Source organism: Phyllostomus hastatus, unplaced genomic scaffold (genome assembly GCF_019186645.2).
Source record: "Phyllostomus hastatus isolate PE091 unplaced genomic scaffold, TTU_PhHast_1.1 phas_contig_1162, whole genome shotgun sequence".
Lineage (NCBI taxonomy): Eukaryota > Metazoa > Chordata > Mammalia > Chiroptera > Phyllostomidae > Phyllostomus > Phyllostomus hastatus.
Genome location: NW_025333537.1, coordinates 2,514,976 through 2,534,359, shown reverse-complemented (window position 1 = coordinate 2,534,359; position 19,384 = coordinate 2,514,976). Strand labels below are relative to the sequence as shown.

Below are 19,384 nucleotides of genomic sequence, written 5' to 3'. Positions count from 1 at the left end.
TTTTCGGCTTTCCTTGAAAAATCAGAAGGTCTGGCGGTGCTGGCCTGGCATTTCTTGGCAGCAGCCTGTCATCTGAGGCGAAGTGAGCTTTCCAGTTTGCCGCAGACTCCACCGTGCCTTATTGTCTTATTCCAGCTCACGAGATTCGCTTCCTTTACCTGCCTGGCATTTGACTCTGACTTCTGAACTCGACTCAGAGAAACTACAAATGTACTCAGCTGTGACCAGCGTCAAGTCAGGGTGCTCCGAGGAAAGAGAACTGAGTTCCTAAGCGTTGACATCCCAAAAGGAAGGTTACCTTTCTGCACAAATCCAAGAAACTCAGCCCAGGCTGTGACCCCCTCTGCAGCACCCCAGCACGGAGCAGCCCCTCCTCCCACCTGTCCCCGAGAACGCACCTCCTTACGATGAACACAGCCCACTTCCTCCTTTCGGCCTTCTTCCGGGCCAGGACTCGACGCCAGTGGGTCTCCAGTTTGATGGCTGAAAGAGTTCACTGCCGGCATTAGAAGGTGGGGCACGATCATATTTAGATGCGAAAGGCTTTTTCAGAATTAGTCGTCCACGTGCCCGCAACGGCTCTCGGCTAGGCCCCCCGACATGGAAGTCAGGTGAACACCATCAGTTCTTACTGGGGGAGGGGGACACGCGCAGAGGGACACAGCGCTAGGAAGACAGAGGGACACGGGGTGCTATGGGGAGCCCCGAAATTACACAAAGGAACTACATTTTCCCAAGGCCCTTTTCAGGGACAAGACGGCTGACACTTCTCACGGTGCACGTCTGTCTGCTGATGTGTTTTGTCTGTTTCACTGTGTTCACTTCGATTGTCCACATTTAAGAACTGAGCTACATGAGCAAATTGGGGCACAAAAATTAGATTTCTGGCTTGTCTCCCAGTTTTTAAATGCTTTTCATATTATTCTCAGTTAATCCAGATTTTTTATGGTTTTTATTTTTTTATCTCATTACAAAAAAAAACCCCACAACCAACTGGAAACAACCCACATGTCCACCAACAGAACAGCTAAATTTTGTACATTCCGATGGCACAGGGGAAAGCAGAACACAGCCCTCGGGCTGGCCGCCTGTGTATAAATGAAGTTGAACTGCAACACTTCTGTGCCCGTGAATTTATGTATTTGCATAAAGCTCCCGTCATTCTACGGTAGCAGAGTTGAGTAGCTGCCAGAGAAACCGTGTGACCCACGGGTCTCAAATACTATGTGTTCCTTCAAGAAAAAACTTCTCGGACCTCTGATACAGTGGATGGCTATGCGAGGATGAAAGTGAGTAACTATAAACGTTTGCTGATTGAATCTTCAAAAACAATCTGGAGTGCAAAAATGTTGCAAAAAATACAGTGTAGCTTGATTACATTCAAACCATGCCAGCCTATGATTACACCGCGTGGTGCATCCAGGCATGGGAGAGCTATTTTTAAAACCCCAGGGGAATTATAAATGCAAAATTCAGGAGGAGGATGGGCATGAGAAGGGATCGGGGAGGGACAGAGGAAAGGGACTCCGAGGGTACTCATGGGGTTAGTGACCTTTAAAAAGTTTTTCTTTAAACGTGCAGATGTCGCGGGTCACATAAACTGTGTCCATGGGACAAAGGAGTCCCACTGTGTCGTCACCTCTGGTCAGTGGAGGAGAGAGGAGAGCAGGCCCCAGAACTGGATCCCGAGGCCGCCCCACCCCCGGGTTCCAGGACAGGTTGGTGGGGAGGATGCGCACGGGAGCCTGCGTCTCCAGGACGGGCCCGCTGCAGACCGGCGAGTCCCCGTCCAGCTCTCACCTGCTTGTCTCTTCTTCACGTAGGCTCTCCTTTCTAGGCAGGCTCTGTATGTGGCTTGGATCCTCGCAACTTAAAACAAAACGAGAGTTTTGGTGAAATGACCCTCCTGTGTGCATCGCTGCAGTTGTGACCTTGAGGGGGAATGCCAGATGTGACCTTTGGGGCACGCAGCACCGAGGGGACAGGAAGCCGATTCAGCAGGGCCAGGCTGGGCCTGGCTGTCGGAGCTGTCCAACCACTGGAGCTCTGTCTTCCTTCCTCTGCGTTTCCCCCCAGGGAAGAAGGGCCAGAGCCGCCATCTAGCGGTGCTGCCGCACCCTGGTTCCGTGTCAAGAGTGACATTTCATCCTCACACCCCCCCCCCCACCTCCCACAAGGCGGGCACCAGCACGTTTTACTAACAAGCATGCAGGTCAGGTGGCAGAGAAACTTGCTAACTCGCTAGCTGCAAGGCAGCGCGGCTACCGAGGCTGGGTTCGACCCCAGGGCTGCGGGACCACACACCCTGCCCCTGTAGCTTCTCCTTTCTCCATCCACCTCCTCCTCCCAGTGACAGGTCCCACCACAAGCTCCTCCAGGCTCCTGCAAACCATTAATGTCCCCTCCCCTGGGAGCTGGGGCGAGACGCCGGCTCAGGCATTCCACAGCGCTGGCACCTGCCCGCTGACCAGATGCCAGTGATCGGTGCCCTCTGCTGTGTAGGGGTCAAAAAAATGAGACCACTCAACACGGCAGTTCAGAATCTAGGACCTGAAGCCAGAGACCCCCATTCGAACCCCAGCTCTGCTGCTCACTAGCTGTGTGGCCTCCAGCAAGTGACCCTGACTGGGAAGTGGAGGTGACACTCTCCCCCCCCCAGGTGTACTCTGAGGACAGAATGAGGTCACGAGCACAGAGGACTCAGGACGCACCGCGAGCAGCGAGCACCCAGACCGCTCTCGCGGCACCGTTCTCGGCGGGCCGGTGTCAAGGGAGAAGCCTCCCCACCCGCCGTAGTTTTAGTTTTTCATCACTTGCATTTTCCCACCACTCACTTTTCTCCTCCACCATTCACAACACACGCCCTGGCTGTAGGCTCTGAAGCTATACCATCCAACATCAGGTAGTTGCACAAACGGAGTTTTTAACTCCATTTAAGGGGGGTGGGCTCCCGAGGGACCACGGAGCTCGATCCAGGCTGGAATCGGGCGGCACCACAGTGCGTGTTTCCGTGTGCGTCCGTGACGACCTCCAAACACTCACCAAGGCATAAACTCGCATGCGTTTTACCGTAATCCCGTATCTTGTTCCTACTTCCCCAAGCCAGTGCTGCTGACATTGTAGCCAACACCACATTTAAGATGTATCCCAAGCTAAGCTTGTTCATTTCACATTCTATTGAAGGTGAGAAAAAAAAAATTCATACCTAATTGATGTTTACTAAATTCAAAGGCATCTTCTGTAGCAAACAGAGTTCTGGGGAAACGAATGAATATTTTGGTTCTGGAAGTAGAAAAAAAAAAGAGTGTGTTAATTATGAATTGGGCAGTTACCATCTGTAGCGGGTTGAATAGGGTTCCCCCAAACCCACACCCACTCGGCACTTCAGGATGGGATTCTTACTCGGACAGACGGCCTTTGCAGATGTAATCAAGGTAAGGAGGTCCTCAGGGTGGGACCTAAATCCAACCGTGTGCCCTTAAAGGGACAGGAAGGAACACGGAGACCCAGGGAAGGGGCCCCTGTGAAGATGGGGGCAGAGACTGCAGTGACGCGGCCCCAGGCCAAGGAACGTGAGGAGCCGCCGGGAGCTGAAGGAAGTAGGGAAGGACCCTCCCGTAAAGCCTCAGAGGGAGCAGCCTCGGAGGGAGCCAACACCTTGAGCTTGGACTTGAGCCTCTAGAACTGTGAGAGAATACATTTCTTTTGGTTTAAGCCAACTCGTCAGTGCTCAGTTTTTATGCAGCCCTTGAAAACTAGTGCACCATCCTCACCTGCGGTTACTCCCCTGGGCTTTAAAAAGTGATGACAAAGAATATGCATCTAATTAGCAGAGATAAATTGTAAATAGGCACCTGTCGTGCCTGCCCCACCCACTTACCCTTGGGCGGGGGGAACTTCCCAGGACAGCCACCGGGGGCAGCAGTGTGCCAACCCACAGGACCCACCTCCTCATGCCAGGTAATGATGGAGCAGGGATGGATCCCACCCACCCTCGACCTCCCTGGCCTGCCTCTCTCAGGCTCTCAGGGATCTGGCTTGGAAAAACAACTGCCTGCTGGAGCAGGGCCCAGAATAGAAGTGTGAGGATGGACAGCGGCCAGAGTGGCCACAGACGGCTTTGCACAAGCGGGAGCGGGCGTCGACAGGGCAAGACCATTGGCAGATTCGAAGGCAGAGAAGTCCCTGAAGCTGGGATCTCAGTGGCCTGGGAATGGACCCCCTTCGGGCTTGGGCACCATTCCTGCAACCACATTAACCAAAATGACTGGCAGAACAGGCGCAAATCTTCCAGGCTCGCCCTGATGCATGTTGCCTCAAAGCTTCCAATGTATGCAAAGCTGTCCTGCTCGGGACCCCTGCAGCTGAAGGAACCTTCACATCACAGAGGCTCTAATGCCCCCTCAGAGAGGCCTGCGTACATCTGAACAGTGACAGACTCTAGACACGCAGAGGTGAGAGGGTCCACCCTGGGCCCCTCCTCATTTTCTAAGCAAACAGGTTCATTCCAGGCCCCTGTGAGGTTTAGAACCCAGGGCTCCTGTGTAAATCCTCTCCAGCTAGCCACAATATTGCCCTTCTGAGCACTTGGAGCCTGTGATATTACAGTTTGCAAGAAATGCATATTTGGTCTTTGTCCCAAACCAGTGCCACCGCTTGCAAAACTCTTGTAATAAAAACCCCAGAAGGACAAGGTTTGGAGAGGGGCTGGGTGCACCTGGAGAGGGTGTGGGAGCTCCGCCCCTTCCCATGCACCTTGCTCTGTGCAGCTCTTCCACCCAGCCGCACCTTTGTAATGAGTCAGGAACCCACTAAGTGAAATGTTTTCCTGAGTTCTGTCCGCTGCTCTGGCAAGTTCTTCAAACCCAAGGCCTGGACTGGGGATTAGCTTCTGCTGTGGGGAAGGCACTGCCTTGTAGGACCGGGCCTTCAGCTGTGTGCGGACACCAGCTCCGGGTGGACAGTGTCTGAACTGAGTGAAACCGCAGGACCCCCCGCTGGTGTCGGAAGTGCCGAGGGGTGTTCTGAGTGAGTTGAGCATGGAGAGTGAAGGAGACACACGGGGGAGTTTTTCCTGTAAAGAGCCGCATTTAAATTGAGTGTATGGACGAATCCACTGGCAAATCTACGTGACATCCTGAAAAGTGAATCCCTGGGCTCCAGATGGATACGGCTCAGCGGCCGAAACATGGTGACAGTGGCTTGCCAGCCGCTTACCTCCCTAACTTGTACTCTTCCGGTTTGTAGCCAATGTATTTGATCAGCCGCTCGACGCCCTCTGCTGGAGGCCCGCGCCAGTGCGGCCAGGTGTCCGGGCACAGGGACTTGTACCTGGGGAGGGCAGAGGCACACCCGGGAGCCAGGCTGTCCACCCCTGTTGTCCTGGGCCCCCACGCTGTTCACCCTGCCGGCCCCTTAGCCACTCAGGAGCCCTCTGAGTTGTCGTCACTGCCACAGCACTGTGTTCCAGTCACCCTTGTGTTACGTGGTAATGGCCCCAGAGCACAAGGGTAATGCCGATGGCGATTCCAATGTGTCACGGAGAAGCCATGAGATGTCTTCTTTAAGTGAAAATGTGAGAGTTCTTAACTAAGGTGCATAATCGTCTCACATCGTCACAGGGAGAAGGACGAGTACGGTGTAATCAGGAAGTTTGGGAGAAACCACGTTCACGTAACTTTTATTGTGTATGTTGTTCTCATTGTTCTATTCTATTAGTCGTCGTTAATCTCTCACTGTGCCTAACTGGTGAGTTAAACTTGTTCATGTGTATGTATGACTAGGAAAAAACATAGTAAAACGAATAGGGTTCAGCACTGTGTGTGGTTTCAGGCACCCGCCGGGGGTCCTGGCACGTGCTCTCCACGGATGAGGGGGGACAACTCCAGGTGTCTGGCTTTGCTGGCCACAGATCAACAAAACACACTTTACCTTTGCAAGAAATGCTCGTATTTGCGCCGGTAGGCAAAGCCGGCCCGTCTCACCCGCAGGTGCTCCATCAGCCCCAGGTACTTGACCTGGTGCCTTATGAGGAAGTCGTCAAACTTGCCTGTGGAAACACGGAAGGGAGAGGGACAGGGAAGGACACACTCCAGAGCCCCATTTCAACCATGAGGGCCCGGAGGAGAGGCTGCAAGCTGACGACCTCGTGAGCTGGGCTAGCCGCAGGCGGGTTCTGTTAGGGCCCTGACTGAGATTTGTTTAGTGGGGGATTTACAGGAAAATCTGAGCTTCTGGTTTCTCTCGGAAAACTACGAGATCTGGCCATTCTGGGGGCCCAGGGATCCACATGACAACAACAGCTGGAAGGGAGGAGCGCTGCCCCTTAACGGAGTGTGCCCTCTGCAGTTTGCCGCAGTCCCCTCCCCTCCCTATTGCCTTATGCCCAGTCTGCGTCACTCATCTGCTGTCCCTGCCTGGCCCCTGTGAGCCTCTGACTGTGTGACTCTGTTAGGGACCATGGCGTGAGTGCAGAAAACAGCCCAGTCACAGACCGTTTTGAAACCCTGTTCACTAGCTGACCGAGCTGCGTAGCTCCTGAAAGGGGCCAAAATCCGGGCAATGCTCACCCACAACCACCAACATCCCGCCATTTTTTTACCTCCTATCATGAAAAATGAAAATGATTTACGTCCGCAGGCCAAGCACGAGCCTGCGGTGTTTTGGGGGTTTTCCTCCCAGCCTCACGGCCCTGAGCTCATGTTCAGAACGATTCACAACTCACTGGGTTCTTTCTTCTCATTGGGCTTGATGCAGCGGATGTACGAAGGTTCCTTGGAGATGAGGATCTCCAGCAGGCTGCTCAGGCTGTTCTTGAACTGCGTCCCCACCTGCAGGGGCAGAGAACGATCTAAGGAGACATGGCTGCTCCCAATTAATACCACAGAGACGGGTTAGGGCACAAGACTCTGGCCCTTTAGACCCAAACTCTCGACAGACTGTTGCGCCTGTTACATTGTCCCCCATTGGGAGAAGGCTCTGGAGGTCCTGGCCCGGGAAGCCCGGGCTCAGCCTGGTTAAGCAGAGGCGAGATGAGCATCCATCCAGAGTGCTTCGCTCACTCAGCAGGTGCGCAGTTAGCGCCTGGTAGAGCCAGCACCACTGTCACGCCCGCCCGCCACCCCCACATTCCCGGTCCCTCGTTCCGAGCTTCCTTTACGACACACACCCCTTCGGTTGGCCTTTCCCTACACCCTCCCCCACTAGATCGCGAGCCCCAGGAGCTCGGGGACCTTGTCTGTGTTGTTCTTGCTGACTCCCCTGTGCTCAGCCAGTGCCTGACTCGGCAGGTGCTCAGAGAATGCCTGCACGTGACCACATCGCTTGCTAACCTTGGAAAGCATGTATCTAACAGAACCCGCTGGAGAGGGATGCTTCCGGGAAAAAGGGAGGACTTAAAAAGGGTAGGCGGCCGGGAGGAACTGCAGGCACCCTCTGCTGGGTGGTCTCTGCTGCCTTTCCGACTTCACAGGGGCGTCTTTTCCACGGTATCCACTCACCGTTGGCGACCGTCGCCGGTTGTCCAGCTCGGCCGCCAGGAAGCACTCCTTCAGGATGCCGTTTTTGGAACTGCACAGCACCTGCAGCAAGGAACAGTGAGTGCCCCGCGTGCGCGCTGCTTCAGAAACCACCGAGGGGCCGTCAGGCGGGCGCAGGTCAGTGTGCGTGGAGGACTGGAGCCGTTTGTTCCAGGAGCGCTTGGAGAAGAGGGGGAAACCACTGCCGAGTGTGGAAGGAAATGTGCAAATACTGTACGTATATATATTCTCTCTGCTTGGGGAGGCCATGGGACTGTTTTTCCTGTGACACAAGGAAGCCATCATGGCTCCCAGTCCAGCCCACTGCTCCAGAATGAATGGGTTCTTTAAGAGGGATCTCCAAAGACACCCAGAGGGCCAACAGACGTATGAGAAGATGCTCGACATCACCAGTTAGAGAAATGCAGACCAAAACCACAATGAGAGGCCACCTCACACTGGTTAGAATGGCCGTCATCAACAAGACAAGAAACCACAAGTGCCGTGGAGGGCGCGGAGAGAGAGGACCTCCCTCACACACCGCTGGTGGGAACGCAGGTCGGCGCGGTCACGATGAACAATAGTACAGAGGTTCCTCAGAAGATAAGGGTAGAGCGACCACGTGACCCAGCAATCCCCCTGCTGGGTGTGTGTCTGAAACAAACTGGAAACGGTTATTTGTAAAGATGCATGCGCCCCTATGTCCACTGCAGCAGTATTCACTGTGGCCAAGACAGGAAAATGACCTGCGCATGCTCCAGCCCATGAGTGGACAAAGGAGACGTGATGCACACCTACACACAAGGAAATGCTGCCGTTTGCCACGACGTGGGTGGATCCCCAGGGTGTCGTGCTGAGCGAAATGAGTCCGACAAAGAGGGGTGAGAACCATGTGATTCCATTCGCATGTGGGATATAAAACAACAACAACACATGAATAAAGAAAACAAAGAAAACAAACTTGCAGACACAGACAATAAGATGGTGGTCACCCGAGGGAAGGGGCCGAACGTACGCTGATGAGAGGAGCCTGGACCTCGGGTGGCGGGCGCACCACAGAGTGTGCAGGTGCTGTGTTACACAGTTGGGCACCTCCTGGCTGGCGTAGCTCAGGGGATTGAGCTCAGGCTGCGAACCAGTGTCGCAGGTTTGATTCCTAGCCAAGGTACATGCCTGGGTTGCAGGCCATAACCCCCAGCAACCGCACATTGATGTTTCTCTCTCTCTCTCCCCCTCCCTTCCCTCTCTAAAAATAAATAAATAAAATCTTAAAAAAAAAACCTTTGCATTTAAAAGAAAAAAAGTAAAGTTGGACACCTGAAATATGTACATCGTGTGCATGCTAAGGTCTAAGGTTTTTTATAAACCAAGCTAATTAAATGAAGCACAATTTACTTTGTATTAAATAAAATATACTCGGGCACAAAACAGTTAACTATTTCATGAATAAAAGCTTTAAAAGCCTAAGGGCTCTCTTGCCGGTAGGGTATATGGAGGGAGCCTGGGACTTAGCCCCAGGGGCTGCTCCCGGCTGTAGCCCTACCCCAAGGTGTGACCTGGAGCGCGTCACAACCTCTCTGGGTCTCCGTTTCCACATCCGCAGAGTTTGTGGCACCCCAGCATGTGATCACAGCAGCGGGAACAAAATCTCTGCTCCTCCCGAGGGACCTCAGCCTGCGGAGCTCTGGGCCCCCTCCCTTCACACTACCCCTCACCGAACGCCCTGAGCTCCTCTGCGCCTCGGGGCCCTTGCACATGCTGGCCCTGCTCCCCGGAAGGACCCTGATCCTTCCACGGCCACGACCACTCTCGTTCAGGTTGCAGCTCAAAGTCACCTGCACAGGGGCGTTTCCTCTGATCCTCTGAACTCAATTAAAGATGTCCCTTCAATCACGGTCCCTTGCTTATGTTCTTTGTAGCACTTTCCCCTGGTGGGTAACTTACTTGTGTATGTCTGTATTTATTTATTCTTGGCCACTGTTCTGCCTCCCACCCCGAAACTCCAGCGCTAACACCGTGCCTGGCCCACGGGAGGGGCGCCATGCACACTTGGATGGTTTATTAAGTGACGAGTTCACACAGATCATCTTAACTGTCTGCTCCAGCCACGGCATGCTGGAGTTCCAACACAATGCCCGGAGAGGAGAATCAGGATGAGCAAATCGACCCGAAATCAGGGCCACAGGTGATAGCTCATATCCATCAGAAACACGTATAGCTACATTTCAGACTTACCTCTTTCAGATGTCTGTAGAGGATATCATTGTTTTTTTCCAAGAATCCTACAAAATATCGAGTAAAAAATTTTTGGAATCAATGGCTTTGCCTCAAAATGCAATTCCATTCTCACTGATTGCCAAAGGAAATCCTAAAAAGAATGTCTTATGATCAGATAAGAGCTCTCAGCCTTGGCATTATGATATTTGAAGCTGAACAATTCCTTGTGGTGGGACCGTCTGGTACATCGTAGGACACCGGGCCACATCCTGGCCTCTACCCACTGGACGCCAGTAGCATCTTCTCCTGTGGGGACGACCGAATGTGTCTCTAGGCACTGCCAGGGGTCCCCAGGGGAGACGACTGGAGAACGGGGGTGTTTGCAGCCGAGCTTACGACGCACGCTCCGCTCTGAGTCCCGATGGGCTGCACGAACGCACCGTCCTGCACATGCGCCCTGGTCCGGCAGTAATGAGCAGGAACAACGAAAAACAGAGGGGGCGCAGAACTTCAAGGGCCCCCCAGGGAGACTACGGAGGTGGACGAGAAGACCGGCCCCACCACCGAGAAAAGTCAACACCCAGACGCTGGGGCTGGTGGCGACCAGTGGCACCTTCACACAGGGGAAGACACACACCACTTCCGATTTACTTAAGAGTTGGTGTGTGTCCCTTAAGACCCAATCAGTTAATAATCTAATTAGTAGCTAAGTATCCTTATCAAGCCCAAACCAACTTAAAAAGACAAGCATCAGAAATAAAGACAAGACATGCATCAGAAGTGTCTCAGATCCAACCTTCCCAGACGACACCTGGGAGGTGCCGAAACTAACACTTTCACTGGGATACAACGCACATAACGTGACACCACTTTCACTGTTTTTAAGGACACAGTCCGGGGGCACTAAGTACATTCACATGATTGTGGTCAGATTGGCAAAAAATATATTTCTGACCATACAAGAGTTCTAGTCAAAATTTTAATTTTAATAATTAGCTCCTGTGTGCCACGAGATGAAAAGGGTTGAAAATCACTGTCCTGTGTTAAATTACACCAGACAGAAAAGACGCCCTGTTGTGTGGCCCCGTGTATGTGAAACGTGCAGGACAGGCAAACACAAGGAGACACAGAGGACAACAGACTGGTCTGCCGTCCAGGGCTGCGGGGAGACAGGGCCTACGGAAGGGGGGACCGCTGCTGTGCACAGGGCTTCTTTGGCCAGTGATGGGGCGTTCTAAAACTGACCGTGGTGGTAGCTGCACCTGCACCGCTACAAAGTGAATACACTAAAAACTGCTGACTTGCACACTGAGAGTGGGTGAAATACACAATGTGTGAATTACCTCGAAGTGGATACACACACACATATATAGTAATATATACAGTAAATAAATGAAGATTTCTCACATGGCGTGCTTATGTGGGGGGCTGGGGAACATTTGAGATGGGTGTACAGTGTTTCTTCGGGGGACACAGAGCTGCAACCTGGGCCCCAGGGACACTCACCTTTGGTGCAGTAGGTGACCTCCCCCGCATAGTGGAACAGGCGGAACTCCATCCAGCCAATCCTCTTTCGGCCCCTGGGACTCGCCAGCTTCCTGCTACGGTGAGATGGAAACAGACACGAGCTGAACCTTCCTGCTGCATGGCAACAAAACACACCAGCAGAGAGAGCACAGAGAGAGAGAGAAGTCCCTGGGAGGGTGTGGGACCCCGACCCTCACCCGCAGGCCAGCGCTGGACGCTGACCACACGGGGCGGCGGCCAGGGAGCCCTGCTGCCTATCTCATCTCGGCTCGAGAGCAAGGTCCACAGTCCCCCTTCCTTCTCAAGGGCACTGAGGAATGGAAACCATACACAGGCCACAGAAGCGTGTTTGTTTCTACGATGGAGTGACTTCCATTTTTCCAGGCGTCAGCGAAGAAAGAGTCTTACTCCCTTCCATCTTTATGATGTCGAGAGATGAACACACTCATGAGATGCTATTTTCCAGGTTCTGGCTATTCATACTTTTTAAAGGACTTTCTCTTGAAATGCCTACACATGCACACTGACACACACATCTCCCGAGTGGACACAGCTCAGTGGTGTCTCCGACTTCCGTGTGTGGCCTCCCCAACGTCACCACGTGGAGTCAGAGACTGTTCATTCCATCGGCCACATTTCATTCACGTGTGAGTACACCCGTTTATTTTTCCACTCTGGATTCACTTACCTCTCCAATTCCATTAATATATCCTTTCGATATTCTACAGCAGGTTTGAGAAAGCCACTACCGTTTACCGAATTCTTACTGTCTGGTCAGAATTGCACTAGGTCACTGACGCCGTCATTGACAATTCCACGTGGCAGCAGCACAATGCACAGTAAGGCCGACTTTACACGGGCTGTGCACCAGCATCCCCGTGTCGCAGGACGGGAAACACGGATGCAGGAGTGTTGTTCGCCCGAGGTCCAGTGTCTAATAAATGGCTCAACTGGGACTCAAAGCAAGGCCTTCGTGACTCCAGAGTGTTCACGTTCTTAACTTCTCTCCTCGTCTCAGAAACGAAGTTAAATTTCTGGTCGATTTTTCTGGGGTGCTGCAAATTCTCTACGCCTGGATCTGTGTGGTGTGCACAGGTACAAAAGGTTGCCAGGCGGTGGACTCCCAATCTACACACAGTGGCGTGTGTAGGTTGTACCTGATCTTTTTTAAAGAAAAGACTATTTCACATGCATGTGGACAGGTCCCAAATGAAATGATCGTGAACAAAGCAAGATACAAAAACCTTTTTAAACTTGACTTGGAATCTGAGTGTGATTTTTACTAACAAAAGGTATGCATATACAGTAAGCCCTCGCTTAACACAGTCAATAGGTTCTGGGAATGACGGCAAAATGACATATAATAAAACCAGTTTTACTGTCGGCGAACTGATGTAAACAAGAGTCAAGTTCTATGGCATCTCATCAGCCTTACAACAAAACGATGGTACTCAGGACCCGCTATGCCTGATATGGTGCACCATAATGGAATTCCCATGATGAAGACGGAGCTGCACTCTTGGGGAACACTGCCCCCACCCCCGAGAAAATGGGCATGCACTTATCTTCCTCCACGCGACAGCCTGTCGAATGAGATACGTACGTCTGGAAGTGCGCGTGCTTCCCCACCTTCTCTTCCAGTTTCTCCAGGAAACTCAAGTCAGTAGCAGGGCCAGGACGAATACATTCCTCATCCTGCAAAAGGAAAAGAGAAGCCTCGGTCCACAGCCCCACACTCCCCCGAGTCCAAGGTGAACTGCTCTCACCAGCTGTGGCAGAACGTGCTGGACTAACAAACTGTCTGTCGTCTCACACAAGTTCAGGCGAACATCTCAGGGTAGCGTGGCTAACCTATCACCAGTGCTCGGCTTCTCGGACCTGACAACGACACTGTGGAACCAGAGAGACTGGAAACTACACACACACACACACACACACACACACACACACACACACCCGCCCCCCCCCCCCCATGCTCATTTCCCAAGTCCCCCGAGGACACTCCCGGCTCCCAGGCCCAGCTGGCTTGGACACTCAGCCTCAGCTCGTCTCCACGCCACGCTGCTGGCCAAGAACATGCGTGTCCCCTTTCACTTGGGGCGCAGCCTCCACGGAAAGCCTGCTGTAAGACCCCCTGAGCCTAACCTTCCCTGTTTCTCAAGCTATGCCTTTCTACTTCCTGTTTCGGGTCTTCAGCGTGGATGACATTTAATTGACCACCTGAAACCTGAAGGATGAATCGACCCTGGAGCTTTCATTAAAACAATAAAAGCACCACCAAAAACCTGGTTGAAGCTGGCGAGGCAACTCTTACAAAGCAGCATTTCTGTGCTGTCTGATCTATGGAAAACCACACGCAAAGAAGTATTTTTTTACTAAAAATATCATAAAAGGCTAGACTGGCAATCCGTGTGAGCAGTGAGTGTGCATTTACCAGCTCACGCCCGTGCACGCTTCCTGGAACGTGCTTCCCGGGTGTGCACGTGGCAGGTGCCCGCACCTCCTCCGGCCTCTGCTCACACGCCACCTCCTCAATGAGCCCTCCTCGACCACCTGACCTAAGATGGAGCCCCTTCCTCAGAACAGCCGATCGTATCTTTTTCTCGCCACTGCGCAATCTACAGATTCTGCCCACTCATTCGCCTGCCTGCTGTCAGCCTCTCCACGCCAGCATGTACAGCCTCCCCAGTGCAGGGGCTCTGATCCCGTCTGTGCGCTGCTGTGTCCCAAAGCACAGGGCGCAACCCTGGCACGAAGTGAGAAGTCGACAGGCGTTTGCCGAGTGGATGAGGTCGGAGTGCTCACCACGGAATGGGCACAGCTCTGAGCCCTCTGCGCACAGTATCACGCTGAACGTGACCTGACAGCCCCTCTCTGAGGTAAGCGCTGTACCCATTTCCAGATGATGACACTGGAGCTCAGAGAGGTTAAGACACCTGGCTAAGGTTACACAGGCAGCAAGCGAAGGGGCTGGGATTTGAACCCAGGTGGTGCCCATGCTCCTGGCCACCAGAGTCACTGCTCACTAATGTCCCCGCTGTGCTCCTCCATGCTGGGTTCCCACAGCACTTAGGTTGGGCAGTGGAGGTGTGGGGAATGGGGGGCTGAAGGGCACCGGGTATTTCATTAAAGGGAGGCAAAGAGCGGCGTAGGTGATCCTGAATGAAAAGGCAAGGACATCATTTCTCATTGGTCTTTAGAATTTGTTTTAAAAATTGATATCTGGAAATTGGAACAATTGTGGATTTGAGGATGCAGATGTTCTCAGGAGACCCAATAGTCCAAAACAAGGTCACAGGCCCACCCCTTGGAGCCTCAGCCCAGATTCAATGGATTATTTTTTTTTAAAATGAAGCCTTCCTTCGTGTTTTCCGGCTTCCTGCTCGATGCTAAGCATGAAAGCAGCCGCCCCGCAGCTGCCACCAGACACCTGCCCCCACGGGCCCCCAGGTTGCTGGCCCGCCCTGCAGAGGCCTTTCCGCGCCACCTCCCTGGGGCCTGCATTGCGCAGGTCTCTGCATCGAAAGGAGACGGGAGAGCGCAGCTTAAAGCTCCGAGCAAGAATTCAGCAGAGCGGCTCAGCCTGTACATGTCAGTCGTCAGTGGGTTCCACTCTCGGCCCCTTCTGGTCGTGGGAGAAGTTCGGCCACCGCCCTAAACACCGTACGAATGGGCTCGCAGGTCAGCGTTCAACGTTCTCACCAGAATAGAAATGATTCCTCTGTGTCTTTCTTCAACCAAGTCGCAGATGATCTTGTTGTTGAAGTACTGGATTGGCTCCCACTAAAACGACAACGAGGGAAGAAGTCTCCCGGAAGGATTCAGAGGAACAACAGAACATGCATTTCTTTTAAATGGGTTTTCCCACATTTTCCCCAGAAATCTGATGTTCATCTCTAATATTACCAAAAAAAATAATACTTCCTGAGTATCAAAATAATTTCCCAGGAAATAAGCAGAGAAGGAGTGAAAAACAACCCTTAGTACTAATCAGAGAAAACCAGCGATGAAACCACATTTCTCAGGTAAAGATCTGTCACTGGGTTAAGAAGTCGAATGAGGAGAAGACATCAGAATGTTACCTCTATTCCTTCCGTTTCATATTCTGCCTGCTCCGCCTTCAGGGTGCTCTCGATCAGGAGTTGCTGAAGCTTCTCATTGCAGTAATTTATGCAAAACTGTTCAAACCTAGAGAGGCAAAAGATTTAAATAACTAAAGCTATGCAAGTAGACCAATTTTTAAAAAAAAAAATTCTATTTACTTTTTTTTTTTAAATGCCCTGGCTGGTGTGACTCGGTGGGGTGAGCGCTGGCCTGCCAACTGAAAGGTCGCCAGTTTGGTTCTCGGTGGGGACACGGACCTGGGGTGCGGGCCGGGCGGGGGGCATGGGAGAGGCCACTGACTGATGTTTCTCTCCCTTTCTTTCTCCCTCCCTTCCCCTCTCTCTAAAATAGATATGTAAAATCTCTTTCAAATTGTTAAAAGTTGTATTTATTTTTTAATTCAATTTTTTGGTGTAACATTGTTTACTAACTGAGTTTCACGAGTACAGGTCTACACACGCCATCTGTGTGTTGCACTGGGTGCCCCCCCCAGAAGTCTGGTCCCCCCCACGTCACCATACGTTTGCTCCCTTTGCCTTCTTCATCTTCCCTGGCCCCCCACCCCCTCTGGTAACCCCCACCCTGTTGTCCGTGTCAATAGGTTTGTCCATTTGTTTGTATTACTTGTGGCTTTCAGTTCTATCGCATTTGCTAATTTTTAAAGATGCTTTTTAACACAGAAGAACCAAAACCTTTATGAAGCAACTAAGTTACTAAATAGATCACAAGAGTCAAGCTCAAAGACGTTTGCCTTTTTTTATGGTTACTCGACTTCTACAACAACCTGTGCCAATCTGGAGGCTTCCTAGGAATGGGGAAATCAACTCCGATATGGTTTGAGATGCTTTGCACCAGACTCGGGTCTTGAGGAGGAACAGGGGGCCTCACCCATTCTTGTCGAAGACTTCAAACCCATAGATGTCCACCAGTCCGATCACGGTTTTCTTGGTGAACTCCTAGTCAAAACAACACACTCGGTCCATCGTCAGCTCTCTTACTTGGAGACACTCAAAACCTGGGGGCTGCCCCCGAGCTGGGCCTTGGCTATAAATGTCACGCCTCCTTTCTCCAACCAGGGTTCACGGAAGAACCTTAGGGTGGAAACGATCTCCCCAGACCGCTCCCATCCAGCTTCCACACCCACCACCCGAGCAGAATGACCTTCCCCTACCGCCTCGCTCCCTCGCTTAACCCGCCTCGGCCCCTCAAGCCCACACCCCACCTGGAAGGGAGAAAGAAAAGTGCGGAGGCAGGCAGGGAGGGACCCCACAGCCAGCCAGCCAGCCCAGGGGAGGTCTAGCCAGCAGAGAAGACAGATGGCACAGATATCATTTTAAACAAAGGGCCAAGCGCTGTCAGGAGAGGATGGATGTTTAAGAGAGCATATGCCTGATTTTAAAAAGGGATACCTAGCCCTGGCTGGTGTAGCTCAGTGGATTGAGCGCGGGCTGAGAACCAAAGTGTTGCAGGTTCAATTCCCAGGCAGGGTACATTCATGGGTTGCAGGCCACAGCCCCCAGCAACTGCACATTGATGTTTCTCTCTCTCTCTCTCTCTCTCTCTCTCTTTCTCCCTCCCTCCCCTCCCCAAAAATAAATAAATAAAATCTTAAAAAAAAGATTCTCTCTTTAAAAATAAATAAATAAATAAATAAATAAATAAATAAATAAAAAGGGCACCATTGGACCTTATGTAGGGTGTACGGGCACGCTTCCCGTTACTGTGCTCAGGATTACGCTTCATAGACGTTGTGTTTTTACACACCGAAGGGAAGACCCTCCACCTATGAAAAGGTTACGACTTGCCCCGCTTCGCCGCGGCGGGCTAGAATCGAACCCGCAGGGTTTCCAAGGACGCCTGTGCTGAGCGGACGTCTCCCACACCTGCCCTTGGCACGCCGACCTCCTGAGTTTAGCCACACCCACGTCACTTCGGCCCTCGCACCGTTTCTTCAACGTCTAGGTTTCAGTCAATTCCCTTTTTATGTAAATACTTCCACTTCAAAAGGAAGTGTGCCTGCAGCGTGACTTCCTCGGAGTCCTATTTTGTCTGACACGTGTTAAAGACACTACGGTTGACAATTAAGAGTTTCTGTGTATACTTAAAGCCAGCTGGCGTGCTTCGAATGCTTTGGGGCACACTGGAAGCCGCATTCAGCAGGCATTTTTGTGAGCCTACCCATCAGGAGCGCAAGGTCAATTCTCACGACCTGTTTCGGTAACACTGTAAGTTATAAAGCATGACCACGTTAGTGAGGGCAAGTCATCCGACACGTGTGGGCTGACCTTGCTCGCTAAGGAGGAATTGATTTTGTTGACCAGCCACGTGAACGTGCGCCCGTACACGGCCTTCGCCATTGCGTCTCTAGCGTACACAGAGAGCTCTAGCGTCAGTGGACACATCACCTGGAAACAACAACAGGTGCGTCATTACAGAGGTTTTAAAAAAAAATGTCCCCTGAGTTTTCAAATTACCCTGTAATGACGACCCCCAGGGAAGATGCCACCTTCCCCCGTCACCTGTGCACAGAGTTGCTATTTGTTGACTGCCAGCCACCGTGCTGAGCTAATGAGACACAACCACGACCAAGACAAACGGTTCTGCCCTGGCCGGGTAGCTCAGTTGGTTAGATCATTGTCCCTACAGGACAAGGTTGTGAGTTCAATCCCTGGTCAGGGCACATACAAGCAAACAATGAATGCATAAATAAGTAGAACAACAAATTAATGTTTCTCTCTCTCTCTCTCAATCTAAAAAAAAAAAGAGAGACAAAACAGTTCCAACCTTTGTGAGCTGGGCTCACATGTGGGGCGGTGGTGAGGCATTCAATGAGCCACACAAAGGAGTCATGCTGTCCTTAAGCTGAGAGAGACAAGTACTGTAAGAAGACACAAGATACAGATGATGCTGTGGGGGAAGGGGAGGTAAACAGCGAAGGCTCCTTCAGGAAATGGCCCTGGGAACTGAGGGACAAGGAGCCGACCAGATGAAACATAGGGAAGAGTGTTCCAGCAGAGGGAATAGTGCACGCAAAGACGCTGTGGAGGGAAGGCCTGGCGACTGGGAGGCAGGGAGAGCGAGTGATGGTGCGATGTGGGGCGAAGAGGAAGCTAACTAAGACAGGAGACACTGCCAGGAGCTGGGCTGTGCGGAACCAGGTGGGCAGTGTCCAGGGATCTGCCCGCCCCAGGGCCACCGTCCTGCTGGCAGCAGCAGAGGGGACGACAGGTGCATTCCCACCCAGAGCCATTGTTACCTCCTCAGTTTGGGCTTCGATCTTTCTATGGGTGAGACCTTCCAGAAGGGCTGATGGCTGGACCCCCAGGAGCTGCATGAAAAAAACAAAATGCCATTCAGTGACCTGATTTTCGCCACTAGCTTCTGAAGAGCTCGTGGAGTTTCCAAGCTCAGGGTCATCCACCCTGACGGATAATTGTGCTTTAATACAAAACAGACCACCTTAGTTCTTTCAACCAACTGGCTTTTCCCCACACTCTGCTACCCCTACACTCATTACCTCTCCTAACCGGGAAGAACATGGTGCCAGCCGTGTCCTTTGGGGACGATGAGCGTCCAGCTGTCTGGCTCCCCGCTGTCCCCCGACCCCCGCCGCCTCCGAGAGTGAACATCACCTTGGCGATCCACTTGATCTCGTGGATGACGGGTATGGTCGCGCAGCCTCGGTGGTTCTCTCTAAAACAAATGTTGCCCAGGTGTAGGATGCTGGCAATGATTCCAAAGAGATTCTAGGAATGCGGGAAGTGGTGAGAGGGACAGGGAGAGAAGACGGCAGCCGCCTGGTTGATACGTGTCATTGGGGGCGGGAGGGACACCCGAGGGAAAACCGCCCCCCACTTCCAGCCCCGAGCTCACAGACCCAAATTTCTCTCATCCACTTCAGATACTGGGGCTGGGGCGGGAAAGAGCCTCAGTGGAGGGCGGGGGAGGGAGGGAGGCGTCTCACTCAATCTCCCGCACAGACACTCTTATTTTTATATTGCCCCCCACCCAATGAACCA

The 19,384-nt window shown here is 52.3% G+C and overlaps 1 protein-coding gene across 1 annotated transcript in view; it reads right to left on the bottom strand.

Moving 5' to 3' along the window:
• The window catches only part of MYO1H (myosin IH), a 35,253-nt gene that overhangs the window by 6,184 nt on the left and 9,685 nt on the right, over positions 1 to 19,384 (bottom strand). Inside the window, exons 7-22 of the mRNA XM_045844178.1 lie at positions 18,998 to 19,111; positions 18,622 to 18,693; positions 17,651 to 17,770; positions 16,254 to 16,321; positions 15,344 to 15,449; positions 14,964 to 15,044; positions 12,865 to 12,956; positions 11,241 to 11,335; positions 9,753 to 9,799; positions 7,500 to 7,580; positions 6,725 to 6,830; positions 5,932 to 6,049; positions 5,218 to 5,331; positions 3,206 to 3,282; positions 1,801 to 1,869; positions 399 to 483 (exon numbers count right to left, since the gene is read on the bottom strand). Of these exons, the coding sequence (XP_045700134.1) occupies positions 399 to 483; positions 1,801 to 1,869; positions 3,206 to 3,282; positions 5,218 to 5,331; positions 5,932 to 6,049; positions 6,725 to 6,830; positions 7,500 to 7,580; positions 9,753 to 9,799; positions 11,241 to 11,335; positions 12,865 to 12,956; positions 14,964 to 15,044; positions 15,344 to 15,449; positions 16,254 to 16,321; positions 17,651 to 17,770; positions 18,622 to 18,693; positions 18,998 to 19,111 (1,445 nt within the window). The remainder of the gene's footprint in view (positions 1 to 398; positions 484 to 1,800; positions 1,870 to 3,205; positions 3,283 to 5,217; positions 5,332 to 5,931; positions 6,050 to 6,724; positions 6,831 to 7,499; positions 7,581 to 9,752; positions 9,800 to 11,240; positions 11,336 to 12,864; positions 12,957 to 14,963; positions 15,045 to 15,343; positions 15,450 to 16,253; positions 16,322 to 17,650; positions 17,771 to 18,621; positions 18,694 to 18,997; positions 19,112 to 19,384) is intronic.